Source organism: Micropterus dolomieu, linkage group LG06, assembly GCF_021292245.1.
Source record: "Micropterus dolomieu isolate WLL.071019.BEF.003 ecotype Adirondacks linkage group LG06, ASM2129224v1, whole genome shotgun sequence".
Lineage (NCBI taxonomy): Eukaryota > Metazoa > Chordata > Actinopteri > Centrarchiformes > Centrarchidae > Micropterus > Micropterus dolomieu.
Genome location: NC_060155.1, coordinates 8,150,764 through 8,170,854, shown reverse-complemented (window position 1 = coordinate 8,170,854; position 20,091 = coordinate 8,150,764). Strand labels below are relative to the sequence as shown.

The 20,091-nt window shown below is 40.9% G+C and overlaps 1 protein-coding gene across 1 annotated transcript in view; it reads left to right on the top strand.

The window, feature by feature from the left end:
* Positions 1 to 19,828, top strand: part of LOC123972441 (protein APCDD1-like) — a 41,572-nt gene extending 21,744 nt beyond the window's left edge. The window contains exons 7-10 of the mRNA XM_046051946.1: positions 5,236 to 5,443; positions 6,988 to 7,513; positions 17,833 to 18,154; positions 19,368 to 19,828. Coding sequence (XP_045907902.1) covers positions 5,236 to 5,443; positions 6,988 to 7,513; positions 17,833 to 18,154; positions 19,368 to 19,828 — 1,517 coding nt within the window. The remainder of the gene's footprint in view (positions 1 to 5,235; positions 5,444 to 6,987; positions 7,514 to 17,832; positions 18,155 to 19,367) is intronic.
* Positions 19,829 to 20,091: the final 263 nt, after the last annotated feature.

Here is a 20,091-nt window from a genome sequence, read left to right as displayed (position 1 = left end):
TAGTGTGTGCTGTAAATTTACTGGGGGAGAAAACCTCAGCGAGGCTTCGGAGAGTTAAACAGCAAAGTTTAAAAAAGACACAGAAACGTGGAGGAGCAGCTGCTTGTACTTCATCTTTTACTGAATCTAATGAGACTTCTGCTGGTGCTCAATAGCGTCTTGAAGTTTTATAACATCTGTAAATATTCAGTAATTGATTTAAGTGTTTTCTCAAGTAATAGCTTGTCCTACAACTTTTCATGTTCAACATGATGCCGGATTTGTTGTCTTTTTCCTTTGGTGGAAGAGTTGGATTGTGAAGACGTGAATATATGTGTGAGTCTCTATAAAGTTTGGTCATTGTCAGCACAGCAATCAGGCACAATGGCAAACTATAACCATAATAATACAAAAAACACTTCATTAAAAGCCATTTAACTGTTCACAATTACAATCTAGAACTCTGCTGATATTGCATTTGGCTCATACCGATATTTAGCGAGTTTAAAAAAGGAAAAAGTTTGAACATTAGAATCACATTTTTAGCAATGCGCACACTAATGTGGTTATGGAAATTGGATTAATTAATCTTGAGAGAGAAATACGTGTCAAAACTACAGCCTATGAAACATTTTTTGCCTGTTTATTTGCATACTGTATACACATGCAGCTATATGTATATTCCATAATAATAACATATACATATAACATGTAAAATTTGATATCAACGTGCTAAATCAGAGTCTGTTACATCACTGCCATCATTTTGGGTTTTGTTAGGCTGAATCCCAATTACTAGCATGTTTCAGTTGTCTAGAGATGAACAGTTTGATGTGTGAGCAAAGCAAGACTTGGCAACTAACAAAAATCTAAAGACGCCAAATAATGAGTGCTGTGACTGCAGAGGCATCAGTCAGAAAAATTAGTACATATCAAGGGAAACATTCTTACAAATCATGTCAGCATAAGTTTGATGTGAGATAAGTGAGATGAACTGCAGCAACAGAAAGAAAGGAAGGGCGGTCACAAGTTCGAATAAACCAACAGGGGAAAGACAGAGGAAAGACAGATGTAGGAGATACAAATGATGCTAATTGCCATGCAGCCCAGTCCTACCTCCTGTATTGCAGCTACAGAGATGATTCATTCAGTGGTGGAGGACAACGTCACGTTCTCTTTGAAAAATAGCAACACCACAAGAGAAGGAGACTATTCTTCATCAGCAAAATGCTGATAGTGAAGAAAGAACCCTTCATCAAGGTCGACTTAAGCATCAGCTTTCAGTTATATCATATGATCTTCATCAACAGATGGAGTTTTCATTGAATTGTTCACATTTCCTTTTTGTCTGACCACTTGGCTTAAAAGACCATGGAAACAGAGAGCCTTATCTTCGCAGCTCCAGAAAAGCTATTAAGTGGATTTAAGGTGAGACTTAAGTGTGTGGTAGTTACATGCGTACACAATGCATTTAATGTCAAATAAATTCATGAAAACAAGAATTATTTTCAGGGTTTCTGAAAACCTTTAACAAATTAAAGGTTTTAGATGGTTAGCCATGCTAGCAGTGAGGCTGTAGTGATGGATTTCAGATTGGTCCCCCCACTTTGGACTGAAATAGCCTATCTCAACTACTTGATTTCAATGACATTTAGTACAGATATCCATGGTGGCCAGAAGATAAGTCGTAATGACTGCTCTAATTGTAGAGCAGTCAGGCTTATTTCTACTCTTTTCTTTGACTGCTGCATGTTAGCATGCTAATGTAAGCATTTAGATCAAAGCATCATCGTGCCCATAAGTAGGCTGCAGTCTAACTGAGCCTCTAGCATGGCTGTAGACTTAGCTGTCAGATAAATGTGTATTGGATTACAAAAAGAACAACATTTCCCTCTAAAATCCACTGAAGTAGAAAGTCTTCCAAAATAAAAATACTTAAAGCACCAGTACCTTCTTTAAAGTTGTACAGCTGTACTTAGATACTTTCCACCTCTGGAATTGTACACTTTAAAGTTAAAGTCCTGAAGTGTATTTTCTCTACCCCCTTCAAGTCCTACATGCTCACTGCCAAATTCTAAGATAACACAAAGAACAGTCCTTGTCTGGTCTCTGCTCTGGCACCTCTGGATTTTTCTCTTCCCATAAACGACGTGGAGTCTCTCTGCTTGTCAGGGGTCCCAGTGCTGTTACCTCACCAGTGGGATCAGGCCAACTGGAAATGTTCTCTATGGTTTGGGGCTCTGGGAGTTTTGTGGGCGCTTTGATTTAGATAGAGAGCAGCAGTTTGGGAAAGCAGCAGCGAGGGACCGGAGAGGGTTTTAGTCCAGCCGTTCTGATTATTGCCTTAATGAGGGGAGAGGTTTTAAAAAAATGTTTTTTAAAGAAAGCTAATGGAGGAAACTCCCACCACTCACATATTTAACACTCAGTGAATGTGTAGAGACAGAGTCGTATGATGCATCCCTCTTAAAAAGTAATTTTACAAACAGGCTACACACAACCTCTTTTTAATCATTTCCTCATTTATTTCCCCGTAAGCCTGTTTTCCATTTTGAGTTCTCGCTTTGATGATGTAAACCTCTTTTGTAAAAAAAAGAATTGCAACTGTGTTTTTAAAATTACTCTAAATAAAGCTTGTGTTTTATTATAATTATGACATTTTCACAAAGCCGCAAATTAATCTTAAGCATGTCTTGGTCTGATGCAGCTGACTCTGGATCAGGTGTGTTTCTGCTGCAAATATCAAAACAAGCAGCTTAACATCAGCTACAGAAACACTTCATTAACCCACATTAACAGCTAAAAAGATGCATGCTAGATGTTTGTTTGTTTTAAATTTGATGCAAGATTTTCACAGATTACGGTATAAATCAGCTTTCTTTTTTTACAAGTCTTTTTAAAGTGATGGAAAGTGGTAAGTGCCCGATTTGTTGAAGCTGAGAAGCATGTGTGTTTTCAGACAAATTAAAAATCTTATTCTATTCCTCAAGATATTCATTCAGTATCTCTGTTGGTGAGGGCATTCATTACCCAGAATCCCTAGAAAGCTGCAGCAGAAGATAATTCCCCATACTATCATCAGCTTCTTCCTGTGTCTTATAACATTTGCATAATATCTGTTGTAGCTCTGGTGTCAAGTGGAAATTTAATCAAACATGGCTGATTCTTGGGAGCTTGAGGAGTTTTGACTGTAGCGTGGAGTAACCTATCTCACCTTTACCTTTGTCTCAGCACCTCTTGTCATCCAATTATCGTGTAAATCCACACCAAAATCTCCGAAATCATTCTGCACTTATTGGATATACTTGATGTGTATGTGAGTGGATTTTATCATCTCTACTAGAGCTAGTGTTTCAGTCAAGTGTCTCATCATAAAACAGATGTGGTTGAGGTCATCTATTAGCAACCACCTGTCATCACGTGACCTATGTCACATGATGACAAATGAGCAAACTCCGCTGAAGAAGACTGTGCGTTATGGTTGAAAGCTGTTGAAAAAGCTAGTACAGTAAGGGGTTTCCAAAGTCAAGAATACATTATCTTGCTCAATTCTGATATGTTTCCTTTTCATTACAATAGATGCTGGGCTGTTAGGTTGGTTGAACTTCTGCTTAGCTCTCATTGGTTGTTGTAGCTGTCAGTTTACATACATTTATTGAAAATTGTAGGGTTGTAAATACAATTTTCATGACGAATCAGCTTTTATTTTCTTGATTTAATTGTTTTGTCTGACCATGACTCTAAAGGTAAAGCAAATTATTAATTTTCTATTGATGAACTAAGTCATTAATCGATTCGACAGTTTCGCTCTAGAAAACTGCTACATGAACAAATCTGTCAGTAAGAGATTCATAATGTCGGTTTTGTGAATGAATATTGTTCAGCGTGTGTGTACTTTTTAATGCTTTGCTGTGTGTGTGTCCTACCCTGAAATTCACCTGCTAATAAACCTGAGGCGTTATTTGACCAGCGGAATCCTCCAGTGAGGTTAAAAGTTGTCAAAACAAGCTGACCAGGATCTTTCCCTGGGTCCAGGCCTGACTGTGGGTGCAAAAAAAAAAGCCACACAGAAAATGCAACAAACTGTGGAGCCTTTTCTTTGATATTTAACACAACTCCAGCCAGCAGAGCAGCGTTACTAATGCCACCAGCTGAGTCGGGGATCAAGTCTCCCCACTGTCCAGTGTTTCCAATGAGCTGTGCTGTGATGTGGTGATTTACACACAAGCCTCAGCTAACACACATAGGGGCTGCCTCGCTGGATGGTACTTTGTTCTTCATGGAGCTTTTGGCTGCTTTAATCAGATGTTTTTGTTCCTCCCTCTCTGTGTTATTAGTTTCAAATTAAAAGCAGAGGCGACCACGGCAGCATTCTAAAGTGTTAAATGATATTGCCATGCAAGTTGGGTCCAAATAGAAAGAATTTAAGGCAAAGTCGTCACATTTCAAGGTAGATTTTCATGATATTAGAGTATTATATGGAATAAATCCTCACTGGAATGTAAGCTTCAAGGCATTTCATTGGCTGCAGGCTTTGAAAATGTGTTCATTTCCGATATTCTATCCCTTTAAGCTCAGCCCATTGTTGAAGGTATTGTTATTTCATGTGGTGCATCAAGGGTGTGAGTGGGAACTGAGAGTTTTTTAAACTTTGTAGCTTGGTTTCAGAGTTTGTTTTGTGTCTGCTCTGCTAGCAGGAAGCCACCTATCAGTTCCTTTACTTGGACATCTAAGCTTTGCCATCACTTGCTCAGCTAATATTAACCCATAAAGACTCCACTCAGACCAGGTGTTGCAGGTCACTGATAAAGCCCTATGATTCCTGGGTGATGACATGAGTTAAAATGACAAATAATGATAAATAAACCCCTCTAAAGACGTAAGAGGCCCGACTGGTTAAATAAGCAGAGAGAAATCATGAGAGCGAAACTTCAAACTAACAAGATAACGTCTTTTTCTGTTTGATCGAAGTGTAATTAACCCTTGTAGTAGTTACCTTTTAAAAGCAGTTGTCCGTCATTTATTATATAAAGATCTAAAAGGGGAAAACACTAAATTTTTTAATTTATTCAACATTTCAACCTCAATGAGGCAAATGTCATCTATCTAAATATGAAGAAACTAATATCGTCCTAATTTAGTTCAAATATATAACACAAAAATCTCATGGATGAAACTTCTTTCTTTGATGTTTTTAAAAAATATATTTTTTCCCCAAACAATCATGATCAACAACAATGAATAATAGCGAAACCCTTCCTGTCCTTATTGTTCCCACAGGCTGGACTGAATGTTCCTCTCTTTACTACTCAGACGGCCGGTCCAGCCGTCTCTCCCTGGAGAAAACCTTCGGTCGGTTGGTCAAAGACTCCCAGTGCCAACACATGTTGAAGCACCTTCACAATGGAGCCCGAATCACAGTGCAGATGCCTCCCAACGTAGACGGTCACTGGGTGTCCACCAGGTAAACAACTACTTTGACATACAAAATACAGTTTGGGTATGAAAACATGACATGTATCCTAAAATGGTTTAGGTGATTGATGATCTCTTGTTGGGACACAATCTATCATAGATAAATAGATCAGCTACTTACAAGCTTCATAAAGTGTACCATTCATAACAAAACTACTGACATTTCTTAAAACATACATACATGCAAGAGTTTGTAGAGTGATTTCTTACTTTTCAAGTAGTGATTACTGTTACTTGATGTCTGTACAGTAAGAAAATAAACTTGCAGAGCTTTCTGTCCAGTTAGTTTTATCAAGGTTACTGTCTTTTTGTGAGCGGGGACTGTTCTGAAAGTTCTTTGAAATCCTTTGTTGGTGCATTTGCTAATGATGACCAAAATCACATTATCCTTTTCAAAATATTCATCTTCATCTTCCATCTCTACTTTCTTCTTCTTCCTCTTCCTTGGCGTGTAAGAGCAATGCTTTGCATCAGCCAAATCTTGAATTTGAGTTTGCTGGCATCATTATCTTTACCTCTATCTTTATCATTACCACACAAATATAACTTAACTTGGGCCCCAAAAAGTACACTAAAGGTTTCCTGTAATGGATTACAGTGATCTCAAGCACATTTTCAAGTCTCTACAAATTGATGTTCCTACCATATTGGTATTAACTAAAAATCAGTGGCTGCCTAGAAGTTACAAACAAAAAGATTAGTACTTGCAAGATTAAGAACCTGCACTTGTGATAAGAAAGTCAGACGGCTGAAATGGAAGGGCTTGCTGCTAGTGATGTGCGGATCGATCCTAAAGTATCGATATTTCTGATACCAACGTTTCCTGCTCTAGGATCGATACTCATATAAAAGGATCGATATCTAAACTCAGTCATCTGGAGCAAGTGTGTGTTTTATCACAAGTATCTTACTGTCACCAGGATGGTCTAATTATACTCAGTAGGAACTACTTTTCCTTCTGCCTGTCAAAGTCATGCTTGCGCGTGACGGAGCTTCTTTGAAATGAACCGCTGCAGCCCTTAACATTTCCCGCAATTGAATACTGACTCTGGCTGACTGTAAAAACAGTCACGTCTGGCTGTATTTTAGCTGTGAAGGTAATAATGATGTTGTGTGTGATGTGTGTGCAAAGACAGTGAAATACTTTGGCAACACTGCAAACTTCGCTAAACATCTGAGATTAAGTCTGTCACAATAATATGATGATGTTATGAAGCGGCAAATCTGAGCTGGATATTTTTATTATAATTAAAGAATGTGACAGTAGTTTGATGTCTTGTCATTATGCAGTTATTATTTGGAATTGGTGAGGCTACAGCCTACTCCTTATTTCTCTCATAAATACAGAAACGGGAGGGGGGAGGTCACATTAAACTAGAAATAAAATATGTAAAAAGTATTGGTATCGGAAATACCAGCCTGGGTATTACTTGGTATTGGATAGGATAGGAATTAAGTGGTATCGCACATCACTACTTGCTGCAGACTAACTTCGCTCTGTGTTCCCCTGAAACCTCCTATTTTCTGTTGTAGCTGTGAGGTGAGACCAGGCCCGGAGTTCCTGACGCGCTCCTACAGTTTCTACCCCAACAATACCTTCCAGGCTCACCAGTTCTACTACGAGGACAACCACTGCACCAAACCCACCTACACTCTGGTGATCCGGGGTCGTCTGCGCTTACGCCAGGCTTCCTGGATCATCCGCGGCGGCACAGAGGCGGAGTACCACCTCCACCGCGTCCAGATGGTTTGTCACACAGCCACCGTGGCCAAAGAGCTCAGCCAGAGGCTCAACCGCAGCTGCAGAGGGGCCGTGAAGGGCCCCTGGGAACCCAGTGTGATCTACGAGCTCTGGAGCGAGGAGGGCAGCTATGACTGCTCCAGGGAGCTTAATTTTGCCATGCATGAGCTGCAGCTGCTGAGGGTGGAGAAGCAATACCTGCATCACAACCTGGATCACCTGGTGGAGGAGCTGTTTCTGGGAGACATCCACACTGAGCCGTCCCAGAGGCTGTACTACAAGCCGTCCAGCTACCAGAGCGCCCTGCAGAATGCCAAGGTAAGTCCCTAATGACCGTCTCTCAGTTAGAGTCAAGAGGGATGAGGGGGAAATTTGGCTTACTACTCAGGAGTGTGCTGATGAATGTTTCTTTGCAACTTTTAATCAATGAGAACATATCAATTTATATTTTATCTGTAGAGGCCTTAGTAGAGTTTGTTTTCTAGTATTCCAAATTAAAAGCCATGTGCCTGGTTGCTGCAGCTCTCGTCACTGTTAACCTTGGAAGCACTGCAGAAAGACTTACCAACCGCTAGTCCTTTAGCCAGGATGAGAACTTTTCCAATAGCCTACGCTAATACTGTGTTTTGTGTTTGTTGGAATGCACGACTAAGTTGGAGGTAGAGTTTTGTTTTCACACAGCGCGGTGCAGAACCTCTGCTGAACTCAACTCCCACTGTGTCAACCCTCCACACCACAAAAACCACACACACCGGAAATGGCGTGAACTGACCTTAAGAACAGTGTTCTTGTGTGAGAGTTTATATGAAGCGTAGACTATGGGAGCCTGTGCGGAGACCTGGGTTAAACTGTATTTGATAGTAAGTCTTTACGTTATGTTTATTAGAAATAAGACATTGAATGCAGAACAAGTGTAGAATGCTGGAATGTCATGTTGTCGTAATTTTCTGTGCTTGACAACTTGTGATTAGGGATGAAACCGTATGAAAATTTCATATCACGATTATAGTGACCCAAATCATGAGGGTTATCAGTAGCCTATTATCACGGTATTGTAAAAATGTGACAAAACAGAGTCAAATGCACTGATACACACACTGAAACCATTTCAACTAGTTTTATATTGAAAACTACAAATAAAATCGCCATTTTGTTTGCATAAACAATAAAATAACAGCCAATAACTATTTTAAACATATGAAAACCATCTAAGTGTGCATTATCAAGATTTTATATTATATAGGTAATGCAATGACCCCTTGGACACTGACATGAAAACAAATAAGTCTTTAGAAGACAGTGATAGTTAACTCACTATAATTAATTAACTATAAGGTTATTGTCTTCAGTCAAGTTTCCCTCAGCGCTCTCACAAAAACTAAAATACAACCAGACTTCAGAGTGACTGAGAAATCTCTGCAGCGCTGTCTTGTGCAGACTGTGATACTTACTGCTGAATCATTAATAGCTGTAAGCATGTAGGCCTGGGACTGACTGTGAAAGTATCAGGCATGTTTGTCTTAATATAATAATAAAAAGTATTATTATTATCATCAGTAGCCATTTTGCTACAATTACGCTTCACACAACAGCTGCGTCTGTGTTTGCGACCTGACCTTCTTTTCTCCGTGAGAGGGAAGAATTGAGAAAGTTGCGTGGCGCTGCAGGGAGCCCCCAGCTGCAGTAGTGCGTGGATCAGGCCTAATATTCATCCAACCAGATGGAATGATCACGAACCATTCAGTGTGTCGGTCGTACTAGCGACACAACCCAGACAGGAGAGGGGGCGGGGCGGACCATGGACTGGAGATCGCGGAGCGACTAGCCCTCTGTGGACGGTCGGTGATCGTACAGGGGTGAAGTTAGTTTAATATTCACGGAGCTATTGAAGATAACAGGCGCGAAAACCAATGAATGTTGAATATTAAACTAACTTCACCCGGTATCGTACGTTCCCTCTGGCTGGATGAAGTCTGACACTCCGCATGATCCATGATGATAGAGAAATATAGAGATTAATGGCAATAAAGCATGCTATCAATATTTTAGAGACCCCCCAAAATATCTCTAAGCATGCTTTTAGGGGAGCTGATGTCTTATTACTGGCTCCCCCAGTTCGCACCCGGTAATAATAACGGTCAGGAATTTTATCATGGTTTATGGTTAAACTGGTAATTGCTTCATCCCTACTTGTGATACAATCTGAATTGTTCTGAGGCAGTTAACTCCACCTGTCTGTGGCAACAAACATCCATCTGATACTTACTCAAATACTGTTTAATCCAAATCTGATTACGGATCGGTGTGTATGTCAGCTATCTTGCCCTTATACACTTAACATTTGCACTGGTAGAAACCATAAACTACGTACATACTGATTTCATCATGTCAAGAAAGAACCCTTTCTTTCCTCCACTGTGCTTATGGGATGTAATTTCTCTATTTAAACTGCTGAACAGCACTTTCCCTGCTGGGTTAAACCCTAGAGTCATGTTTTCACTGTCACCCTCTACAGAGATGACAATAAAATCCTGTTCAGGTCCCCTGTCTAAATAAACATCCATTTGTATGGGGATGATGGGGCTTGGTGTTGCTGATCAGAATGTAAACAGAGTGTGGAGTGAAGAGCTGAGATCAGACAAGCACCCCTGTGGCGCTGTAATGACCAGAGCTGCTCTCCTTAAGCCGCTCTGGCCTGCAGAGGCGCAATCTGAAACCAGGCCTATCTGGGAGCGATCAACATGTGGTATTCCTAGAATTTGGAATCATGCTGCCATATGAATTATTCCAGTGAGCAAATACCAGGTCTGATTTCATGCATGCCTGAGGCTCAAATCAAAGTGTAGCATGTGCTCTATTTCTCCTCGGGGTTTTCTGAATAAAAAGGAAGATGGGGTGTTGGACGAGCTGTGTCACTTTTACGTAGGTGCACTTCCAAAGTGCAGAGTCAGAGTCAAACATATTTACAGCGTTGGGTTTTTAAAGGGTCATTTTAAAGGCGATTCAATGTGCTTTACACAAAAAACAAAATGTAAGAGCAACACAAGGCAATATAAAAATACACGTAAAACAATTAAAAAGAGTTATAGAGGGATAGAAAATATATGACCAAACAGGAGAGTAAAAGTTACAGTGCATTAATTACATTTACATAATCCAACAGCACAATCTTTTTCCAGAAACCTGGTTACTGTGGATAATCTGTGACTAACCCACAGAACACACTGTATAGATTTCATAGGTTTTTCTCTGCAGAAAGTCATTAAATATAAACTGTTAAGTTTGTTCTTTGACTTGTGCAGCGTAACCTGGACATTGTTTCTAAATATCATGCAACTCTTTTTCTTTTTAATTAAATAAACAATGGTAAAATAACTTTGTTGTGAAAGGTGTTCTTGTGGTGACAAACTCACAGAATTATTGCCCAACCCTGCAGTTTCTTAACTGCCAGCAGCTTTATTGTTTTAATTCACTTTCACCACCCTTATCAATCTCATTACCAGCTGCAGCAGGCAGCTGTTTTCATATAAACCTGCTTTAAGCCAAGTGCCTTGGCACCAAACGGCAGACAGACACAGTTGGCAAGTAGATGGCGAACATAGTGGAGCAGCAGTTAAAGAGCCAGATATTTGGTCAGGAGAGAGACCAAAACAAAGCTAAAAGGAGTGGGAATACTGGTAGAAAAAGCTTCACTTAGTTACTTTTTCACATATGCAGAGGACCCAAGACCTGTAAACAGACTTTAAATTTATCAAGTGGCCAGAAACCAGATGAAAATACATGAGTGTATCACCAACTTTAAGTTTATACGGTAATAATTTGTCAGTTTTGCACTGATCCTAATGAGCCAATTAAATCATTTTTTTGTAATGTTTTGAGCACTGAAATTCCAATGACCTCCATTGTATATGGTTAGAAGCAGAAATCTGAAAACCTCAGCACAGAGACCCAAAACTATCTGCAGATAAGTACGGAAATATTTTATTTTATAGTGTGGGTGGACTGACCCTTCAAGCTTGGTAATATGCTTCGATAATAACACAAGCCTGCATGATAGACATTTTTGAACATCATAAATGTTGACTAATTTTGGCCCCATAGGTCATCATCTAAGCGCATACAGTCATTTTCTTTTTTTGAATCTATATTTTTTTGGTGAAACATTGGTAGAAAATACTTCACTCCTTCCTACACAAACCGATCATCCCTTGAGGTTGTAATGGTTTCTTTTAAGGGATTTTTATTGCCATGGTGACTATCCAATTCATTAATCTTAAGCGGTGTACCCAGAGCTGGTCCCAGTCCAGAACATTTGCTGGTGCCAGCGTGTTCATTTGTGGTTATTGGGTGGATCTCGGTAGTGAGGCAACAGCAAGGCAGCAAACTTTGTTATAAAGTTTGTTTCTTCTGTTTTCTGTTGCACGGTTCACTGCTGCGTCACAGAGGCAGAGTAATGACCACTCGATAATGATCCTTGTTAAGAAGAGATGTGTGTTTTTATATTGTTGTTGTTGGAAAAGTGTTTCGGTGGTTATGATGGTTTTTACACGGATCCCTCATGGAGAGACTCATTTGTGATGTTACGCTTTCCCTGAGTTTGGTCTATGTTATGTTGTCCTCCTGTGAGCCTAAGCCCTCTAAGTACATATAAAACTTGAGCAATGAAGCTATTCAGTCTAAGATAAGACTCCTTTTATGAATTCCTGGGAGGTAATTTTACAGGAAAGATGCGGGTCTAGCTTTAAGGATACCAACATAGAAAAGCATGGGTGAAGTGTCTTTCATTTCACAAATAGCTTTCTTAAGCATTTTAAAGCCTGATGTAGTTTCTGTCCCTCGTAAAATGTTTGCTTCTGGACATCATCTTCCCCTGAACTGTCGTGGTAATCCCCAAAAGGCACAAATGAAAAATGGCTGCCAAACCAGCTCTTCTTGATCTACTCTGGCTTGGCTTGAACTTATTTTTTGTGCCTGCCAAATGTAGTAGTAAAAAATGAAATGAATAAATGTCATTTATGTGACGCGAGGGCAGTAATATGCTTCCTCATTTCCTCCATTTTTCTTCAATTCCAGTAAGGGTATAAATGCTTTGCTTCCAGCATGAAGAGCCAACAGTTTATTGGGTAAAGGTTTTAGAATACAGCCAGCAACACACAGCATCACTCTGTGTACCATTACAGTACATGCTGATAAATGAAGTTGGGGAATACAGGAGTAACAATCTGGGAACTCATAGAATTTAAATTGTAGGTGTAACGAGAAACCTATTCTGTTGTTGCTAGCCTATATGACGATTACTGAACAACAAAGGTGGACTTTTGGGGGAAGATAGGGTGATTCATGGGGTGAGTTTTTTAGAATTTCATAAATCTGATTACCATAGTATTTACCAAAGCTGGAAGGTTGCAGACCTTAACAAAAGAAGATAGGCAAACATAGTTCCCTTTATCAGTTTGCTGTACTTACTAAATAAGTATGGGATACATTTGTGCTGTTTACTTAGGCAAATAAAAGGTCCAGGGGAAAACGGTATCATCAGGAGCATGCTGTATCCTTAAAGCCTATATTGGTCTTGCTCATGTACCCTTTAAAATTAGTATTAAAGAGGTGGTATTATGCTAATTTTCAGGTTCAAAATCTTTATTAGGGGTTGTACCAGAACAGGTTTACATGGTTTAAGTTTCAAAAAACACCATATTTTTCTCATACTGCCAATCAGAAGCAGAGAAGGGCGGGTCGTAAGAAACAAGGTAGTGTGATCCAAATCAAAGCCCCTTCGGACTGCAACCGTAACCTAGCAAATGATATAAGTTACTCACAAGTCCACAACCACACAACATCATTGTTCCACATCTTACCATAAACTACTACAAAAAATCACCATATTTCAACTCAATTTTACGTAAAAATTTGACTGTTTGCTCAGTAGCTTTCACATCGGGTGTAACATTAGCATTATAGTTATAGCTGTGTTAGCCAATGTTTACAACAACTCCGCACTTGAACAGTCTGTGAAGTTACATTGCCGTGTTTATTTTAAATATAATTCACAATCAATAAAGAGGCCCAAACAGAGTTGGAGTTGCATCGTCTTTTAGGACTAAACGTTGAACTGTTGCCGGTGTTCTGATGATCTATGCTGCCTTGCCGAAAAATGCTACCATAGTGCAAATCGATAGACTCGACTCTACCCAGAGATAGTACGTAGCTTGTCGTCATAGCGAGGCCACACGTAACTGCCACGATGTAATGTTCAATGCGACACACACACACACCAGCGATCCACACATCTTTCTCTTTTTTAAGTTAAAACGTTTCAACATTCCTCAGAATGTAAAGACAGATAAGCGGTATGAAAACCTTCCAGCTGTGTTTTCCTCTGCCGTTGTTGCTTCAGCGGTCTGTGTGACGGCGGGAGCAGAGGGCTCTGTGAGCGGGCGGCTGGCCGGCCTCACACGCTCCTCCCGCGGGTTGGTGCAGGCTTCCCCCGCAGCCACTTGCAGAGCTCCTCAAAATATTCAAGCATTTTTGTTCCACCATCACTTCTCGTAAAACTGTCAATATTCAAAATCTACACAGCTGATTTCTCACCTCAAAACTTCTCAGAAGTGGATTTAGTGATGAAATTCCATATGAAAACTGTAAAATATAAAACTTTCTGTTGCTGGCCTCTGTCTGGCGCATGCAATGATGATGCAGTGAATAGTGACAATTCTCTCTGGCCAATCAGCAGTCATGTTTTCATGTTACATTTTAGTATCCCTCAGCTCGCTTGGAACCTCGACGGAAGTGAGGTGATATGAAAAAACGTACCTGGAAGCAGGTACAGGTACAACATTTCTACAATGGAAACCCAAACAAAGGCGAGTCGAGCCAAAGGGCCTCCGCACAGACTAGCTTGGTTTGAGGGCGTGCCTGACCCCGCTAGCCGCTTGGCAAGCTTTATGACGCGTTTTCATTGTGACGTCACAAGTAAAGGCTGGACTACAAACGAGCTGTTTTCAAGCGGTTCAGAGCAGAGCTTTCTGTGGGAGATGGGAACTCCCTTTGGGCTGGACTTTGGGCTTTTTCACTTTGCAAACCTGTTACATGCACAAAAAAGAGAGATAACTCAATAAAGGAGAGGGGAAAAGCCAAAAAGCATAATACCACCTCTTTAATACCCCAAAATACTTGCAGTAATAATTCTCTTCAAATTCCTCCCAAACACCAGATTGTTGCTCATTACTGTACCCCGCCATAACAGATCTTTGTACCTACATGTATGTAAGCTACTGTACTGGCACACCATTAGTACAAAACATGACAGTAAATTGGGAAGAGTTATGCTCTACTGTAATCTAAAGTGTAGACATTTTGAACATACTTACAAATGTATTTTGCTTTATTAAATGTAATGTTAAAGTTTGTGAACCTTCATCTTTTATTGTCAGTCGATTTAAAGGGCTTCTCCATGCTTTTACCCTCTCAAATTTATAATAGTTTGTTATAGCATTACTTTATTGATTGATATTTATGGATGTATTGTAGGGCTGTTCAGTTTCAGCGGATCCCTTATAAAGCTGAAACATTTAGTTGATTAATTAATCAACAGAAAAAGTAAAGCTGATGATACACGGGGCAACTTTCTGAGCAATGTTGCTGGGCAACTTCGCCGTCTTTTTCACTCACTAGGGGCTCACTTCTTTTACATCTGATTTGGGCAGAAGGGAGACGAGGGAAAGACATCATGATGTGCTCATGTGGAACTGAAGCACCCTTAAAGTTCACTTTAGGTCTTATAACCATCTTGGCAGTTGTTGGAGCCCCCAAACCCAAATTTGAACAATAAGCTGATGTGAGACAAGCAAATGGCAACCACAATGTTTTTGCCTTAGTTAACAAGTCTCTCAGGCTTGAGCTCTTGGCCAAAAACACCCCTGTGAAACCCTAAAGACATTGTTTGATATTCTGGGAAATATTGTCCTTCTTGCTGGGAGTTGCATATGAAGCAAAACACTTCGAATTTGTGTCTTAACAGGTAGTCACTGTGTATGGACTCCACAATTACATTCTAACGAGTCTTAGAGCTGCTGGTAGGCAGATTTATTACGGGAGTAATCTTTACTCATTGCCCTTGAAGGCAACATTGCCCAGCACCATTGCTCTAAAAGCTGCTCCGCTTATCATCAGCTTTAGTTTTTATTTACATGGTTCAACTCCAGTTCTGTGAAAATGTTCTCAGTCGAAGAACCGCCCAGTAAAAACCATAAATTGGGTTTGAATCATTAGTTTAAATGTTTGAGATAAGTGTGGTGTCACAACAGTAAAACTTTTATTTGCAGCCTGCATATAATTGCACAAATATTGGGTTGTGTAAAGCTCACCTAAGGCACCTCTGAACTGGCTTCAACACTGTGTGGTGATTACTGCTTGATTACAAACTAACATATTAACCTTTTTTATATGCTGCACTCATGGATGCATTTGGGAGGGGGGTGCATGTCCCCTCACATTTATTGTTTCAGGCTGATTTCTTGTTCTCATTTTAAATGCTTATACAACACACCTTCTGAAACCAAACCTACATCCTTGCGTACGCTATTCATTGCTTTAGATAATCAGTGGTACATTCAAAAAGGGTAGAGATGAGAACCCATAGGCAGGCTGTGTGTGTTTCATGGTTTTCATGTTTTCCACACCTGCATCAGAAACTCTTACATATCTCTCTGCATGCTGTATTTATTTCTAACTCATACGCACAAACATAGATGCACAAGTGCTAAGATACACACCCAAAATATACACTATGCTCTCTCACGCACAGGGCTGGATTCACAAGAGGCCTCCCTTCCAGTCGTGTCATTAACCTCTCACTCTGAGGCGGTTATGGAGCTGCACCGGGATTGTAGGATGTAGTGATACTCCTGCTTTTTTCCCTCCTTCTTCTTTCGTTTTTTTTTTTAACTCATGCGGGACATAGTGTTGTCTGGGACAAGAGTTGATTGGGTTGCGGAGGTTGGGTCTTAAATTTTGACCACCCTCAAATAACAAAAACTCCACCGCCTCCCTGGAGTTTGGTCCTTGGAGTTTTGTGAAATACAGTATATGTATAGGCTTCCAGCTCTGAATCCGTCAGGCCCTCAAGTATTTTCTCCAGCTAGAGACCCACAGCTATCTGTGGATGCTGTGGTCACACGCTGATCCGGGGCTCCACTAAACCAGACAACATATGAACTGAATATGATTAATGGTCATTTATACATATAAACCTTTTTGTCAATATGAGGGTGAATAAAAGACGTCCCACGGTTGTTTTTATGTAGTATGAAAGCTCAGCTCGCTGGTCGCTGTGTGACTTCCTGTTGTTTCGGCTTTAGTTTGACCAGACATCTGTCTTTTACAGTAAAATGATGTGATCACCCTGAGAAAATGCTGGAACCTTGTCTGGCTTCCAACACTCAAGAGGTTCAGACTGAAGGAAATAGTTTTTCCGCCTTCATCTCTGAACAGACGCCAGAAGACTTTTTATGTGGATTTCATGATACAATATACGTATGATTGCTTTCAGCACTGACAGATTTCTGGATTTTCATGGTGATGCTCGGGTGGGAACTTCAGCTTAGAGTTTGTAAACAATTAACAGATTCAACAGCTGATTTTTATTGTATGAAAGGTTAATCACCAAAGTCTCAGGCCCTTTGGGGTCTTGTTATATTAAAAAAAAAAACTTTTTACACAACTGTGTTAATATTAGATTGTGTTTGTATTAAATTTGTGTTGTATGTGAACACACATACAGCGCAAATTTAATACTTGCAATGCTTTCCTCATGGGGGTTTGATCGCTGGACAACTGCTGAGTGTTCACACACAACATATAACACGAATAAACACAACCTGTGATTACTACAGCTGTATGAACCCAAAGTAAACATTTTGCTGGGATTTAATTGCAATAAACGGATCAAACTGATTTGTTTATTGCAATTGCCAAATAACTGCAATATGATGCCGATTTGTTAGACATATGAACTCGTGCTTTGTCAGGTCTGTCAGCAGGACAATACCTTTTTAATTGGTTGTTTTCTGAATGGAGTTGCTGCTATGCTAACTTGTTCACCGTAAAGTACAACGATAGCTGGAATAAAATTACAGACACATATTTTCTGAACTCACCAGGTAGTTCAACTTCCTCGCTTTCTTTTCTCCAAGTAATGTCCAGTTTTGTCTGGTTTTTATATAAATATGAAGTCATAGTCCAACAGAGCTCTGTGTGCCAACCGACGCTAACAACAACAGTGGAACCGGATGTGCACGGAAGCTTGCTGCTGAGAAGCGCAACTGAAGATAGATCAACGCTGTAATCCCAAAAACTACAGCTAATTTAATAAAAGCAGTTAGTTAACTCTGAGCTCCTCCCGCGGGTAAACAGCGTAGTTGACAGAGCATAATCCAGATCGACTGTGGGTGTTTATTTGTCCAAAAGCTGCAGCGCTGCACCCGGCTCTTTCTTCTACACTTCCCCGTAGTTTAGCAGCAATCACTGACGTCCGGACAATCTCACCGCTGACGGCTTTCGCAACAAAGCGTCATGCTAATTTCTTGCTCAAGTAGAAAAATTTGAACTCTCACACCGTTCCCCTCCCTTTTTTTCAGAACCATGATCATGGCTGCATCGCCTGTCGTATCATCTTCCGCTCAGATGAGTTCCACCCTCCCATCCTGCCGCCACGGGCTGACCTGACTGTCGGGCTGTACGGTCAGTGGGTGAGCCAGCGCTGCGAAGTCCGCCCTGAGGTCCTCTTCCTCACCCGTCATTTCATCTTCCATGACAATAACCACACCTGGGAGGGCCACTACTACCACTACTCTGACCCCGTCTGTAAACACCCCACCTTCACCATCTACGCCCGTGGACGCTACAGCCGAGGGCTTCACTCCACCCGCGTCATGGGTGGGACAGACTTTGTCTTTAAAGGTAAACTGGCTGATATTTTCTGGTCTTACAAATACCAAGATGTCTCAAAAGAGACTTGGTTCTGCTCACTTTTCACCAGAGTTTGATCTGCAGCATTTCCAGCAGAACCATAAAAACACCTGTCTGCTCTCCAACACAAAATAAAGCAACCATAAGTTTATGTTATATACAATTTAACCTAATTCATCTGGTGATCAATGCAGCCATATGGTGCAGTACACTATGTTTCTACTTGTCTTTTTTATGGTGGATGCAACTTTTTTACTTGACTCTTTATAACAGATAAGTTGAAAGAAATGGTTTGGCATCGTGGGAAAATGTGTATTCGGTTATCCTGTGCTGTAAATATGTAACTGGAGCCAGCAGGTAAAATCTGCCTATCAGCCCCTCTAAAGCTCTGTAAGTAACAAATTATACTGGATCTTGTTTAATTCATACAAAAACAACAATTTAGGGGAGGGGGGATTATGTGCAGTGACTTCCTGGAGTCTTGTGTTCACCATTAGGATAACGGGCAAACACCAGAGACTCCAGGGAGTTACAAACAGTCGCACACATAACCACAGCAGGTTGTTTTTACACTTCAGTTTTTATTCACATTAAACAAATGCAATATAATGTATGACATTAGAGATGCTAGTAGGGTGGTTTATAACCTTCAGACAGAGCCATGCTAGCTGTTTCGCTGTAACTATAATAACCTCGTGTTAACAATGGTGAAGATCACAACAATAAAACATTAATAAATCTATACATGGACCGTGACAGAAAAGTCCTGTGCTTAGCCAAGTACATTGACTCTGTGTTGTAGCCACTCACGCTAACTAAACTTGTTGCAGGGATCTTGCAGGGAAAGCTCTTGCAGCGCTGCTGTAAGATCAGCTGCTTGTCTGCCCTGGACACGCTGGAAGACGGCTTCTGCTGTTGGCAGCTGAAGTGTACAAAGGGCAGCTGACCCTTTCACTGACCTGATGACATCATAGGTCACACTGAGCAATGGTAGCTGAAAGCTGGGTCCGTGAGTTCATACTTAGGTGTGAATAACTGGAGGATTGTGGGGGACTGAGTTCAATGTCTCAGTTTCATAATAAAGGCTGAGTTTAGGTCAAAGAAATTAACGAATTCATCGGTGGAGTCCCAGTGGTACCAACATACTCTTGGTAACTCTTTAAGAAGTGATTGCTGCTAACAGGTCTTTTGTTTCTTCCTCTAGTGAACCATATGAGAGTAACTCCCATGGACGTAGCCACCACCTCCCTCCTCAACGTCTTCAATGGTAACGAATGTGGAGTGCAAGGGTCCTGGCAGGTCGGGGTGGAGCAGGATGTCACCCAAACCAACGGCTGCGTGGCTCTGGGCATCCGGCTCCCCCACACAGAGTATGAGCTTTTCCGCATGGAGCAGGACACTCACGGCCGCTACCTGCTCTACAACGCCCAGCGTCCCAGCGATGGCTCCAGCCCGGACCGGCCAGAGAAGCGGGCCACTTCCTACCAGATGCCCCTAGTGCAGTGTTCAGCAAGCAGCCAGTCCGACTACAGCAGAGTGGACGACAGCGACAGGCCTCTGCTGCACCACAATGACTGCACAGGGTGGCACAGAGGCAGCCAAAAACACGTCACGGTGGCTCTTGTCGCATTCGTCACATCTCTGCTTCTCTGTTGGCAAAGCTAGAGAGCAGTTTGTGCTTTTTCTACAGAAAGACTCAACAAGACGAGTGTGGATTACATGAGCGGACAGGGAGACTGCCTGTTAAAATAGCAGCTTTTGGATGAAAACTGGTGCTCCTGATCCTCTGAACCCAGCTACCAAAGACTCGATACTGCTGCACCAAAGAAACTGCACTTTAGAGTGGAACTAAAGACCAACCTGTCTGTGTTTCCACAAATATACAAAGATGTGTGTATGTATATATATATATATATATATATCCAAAT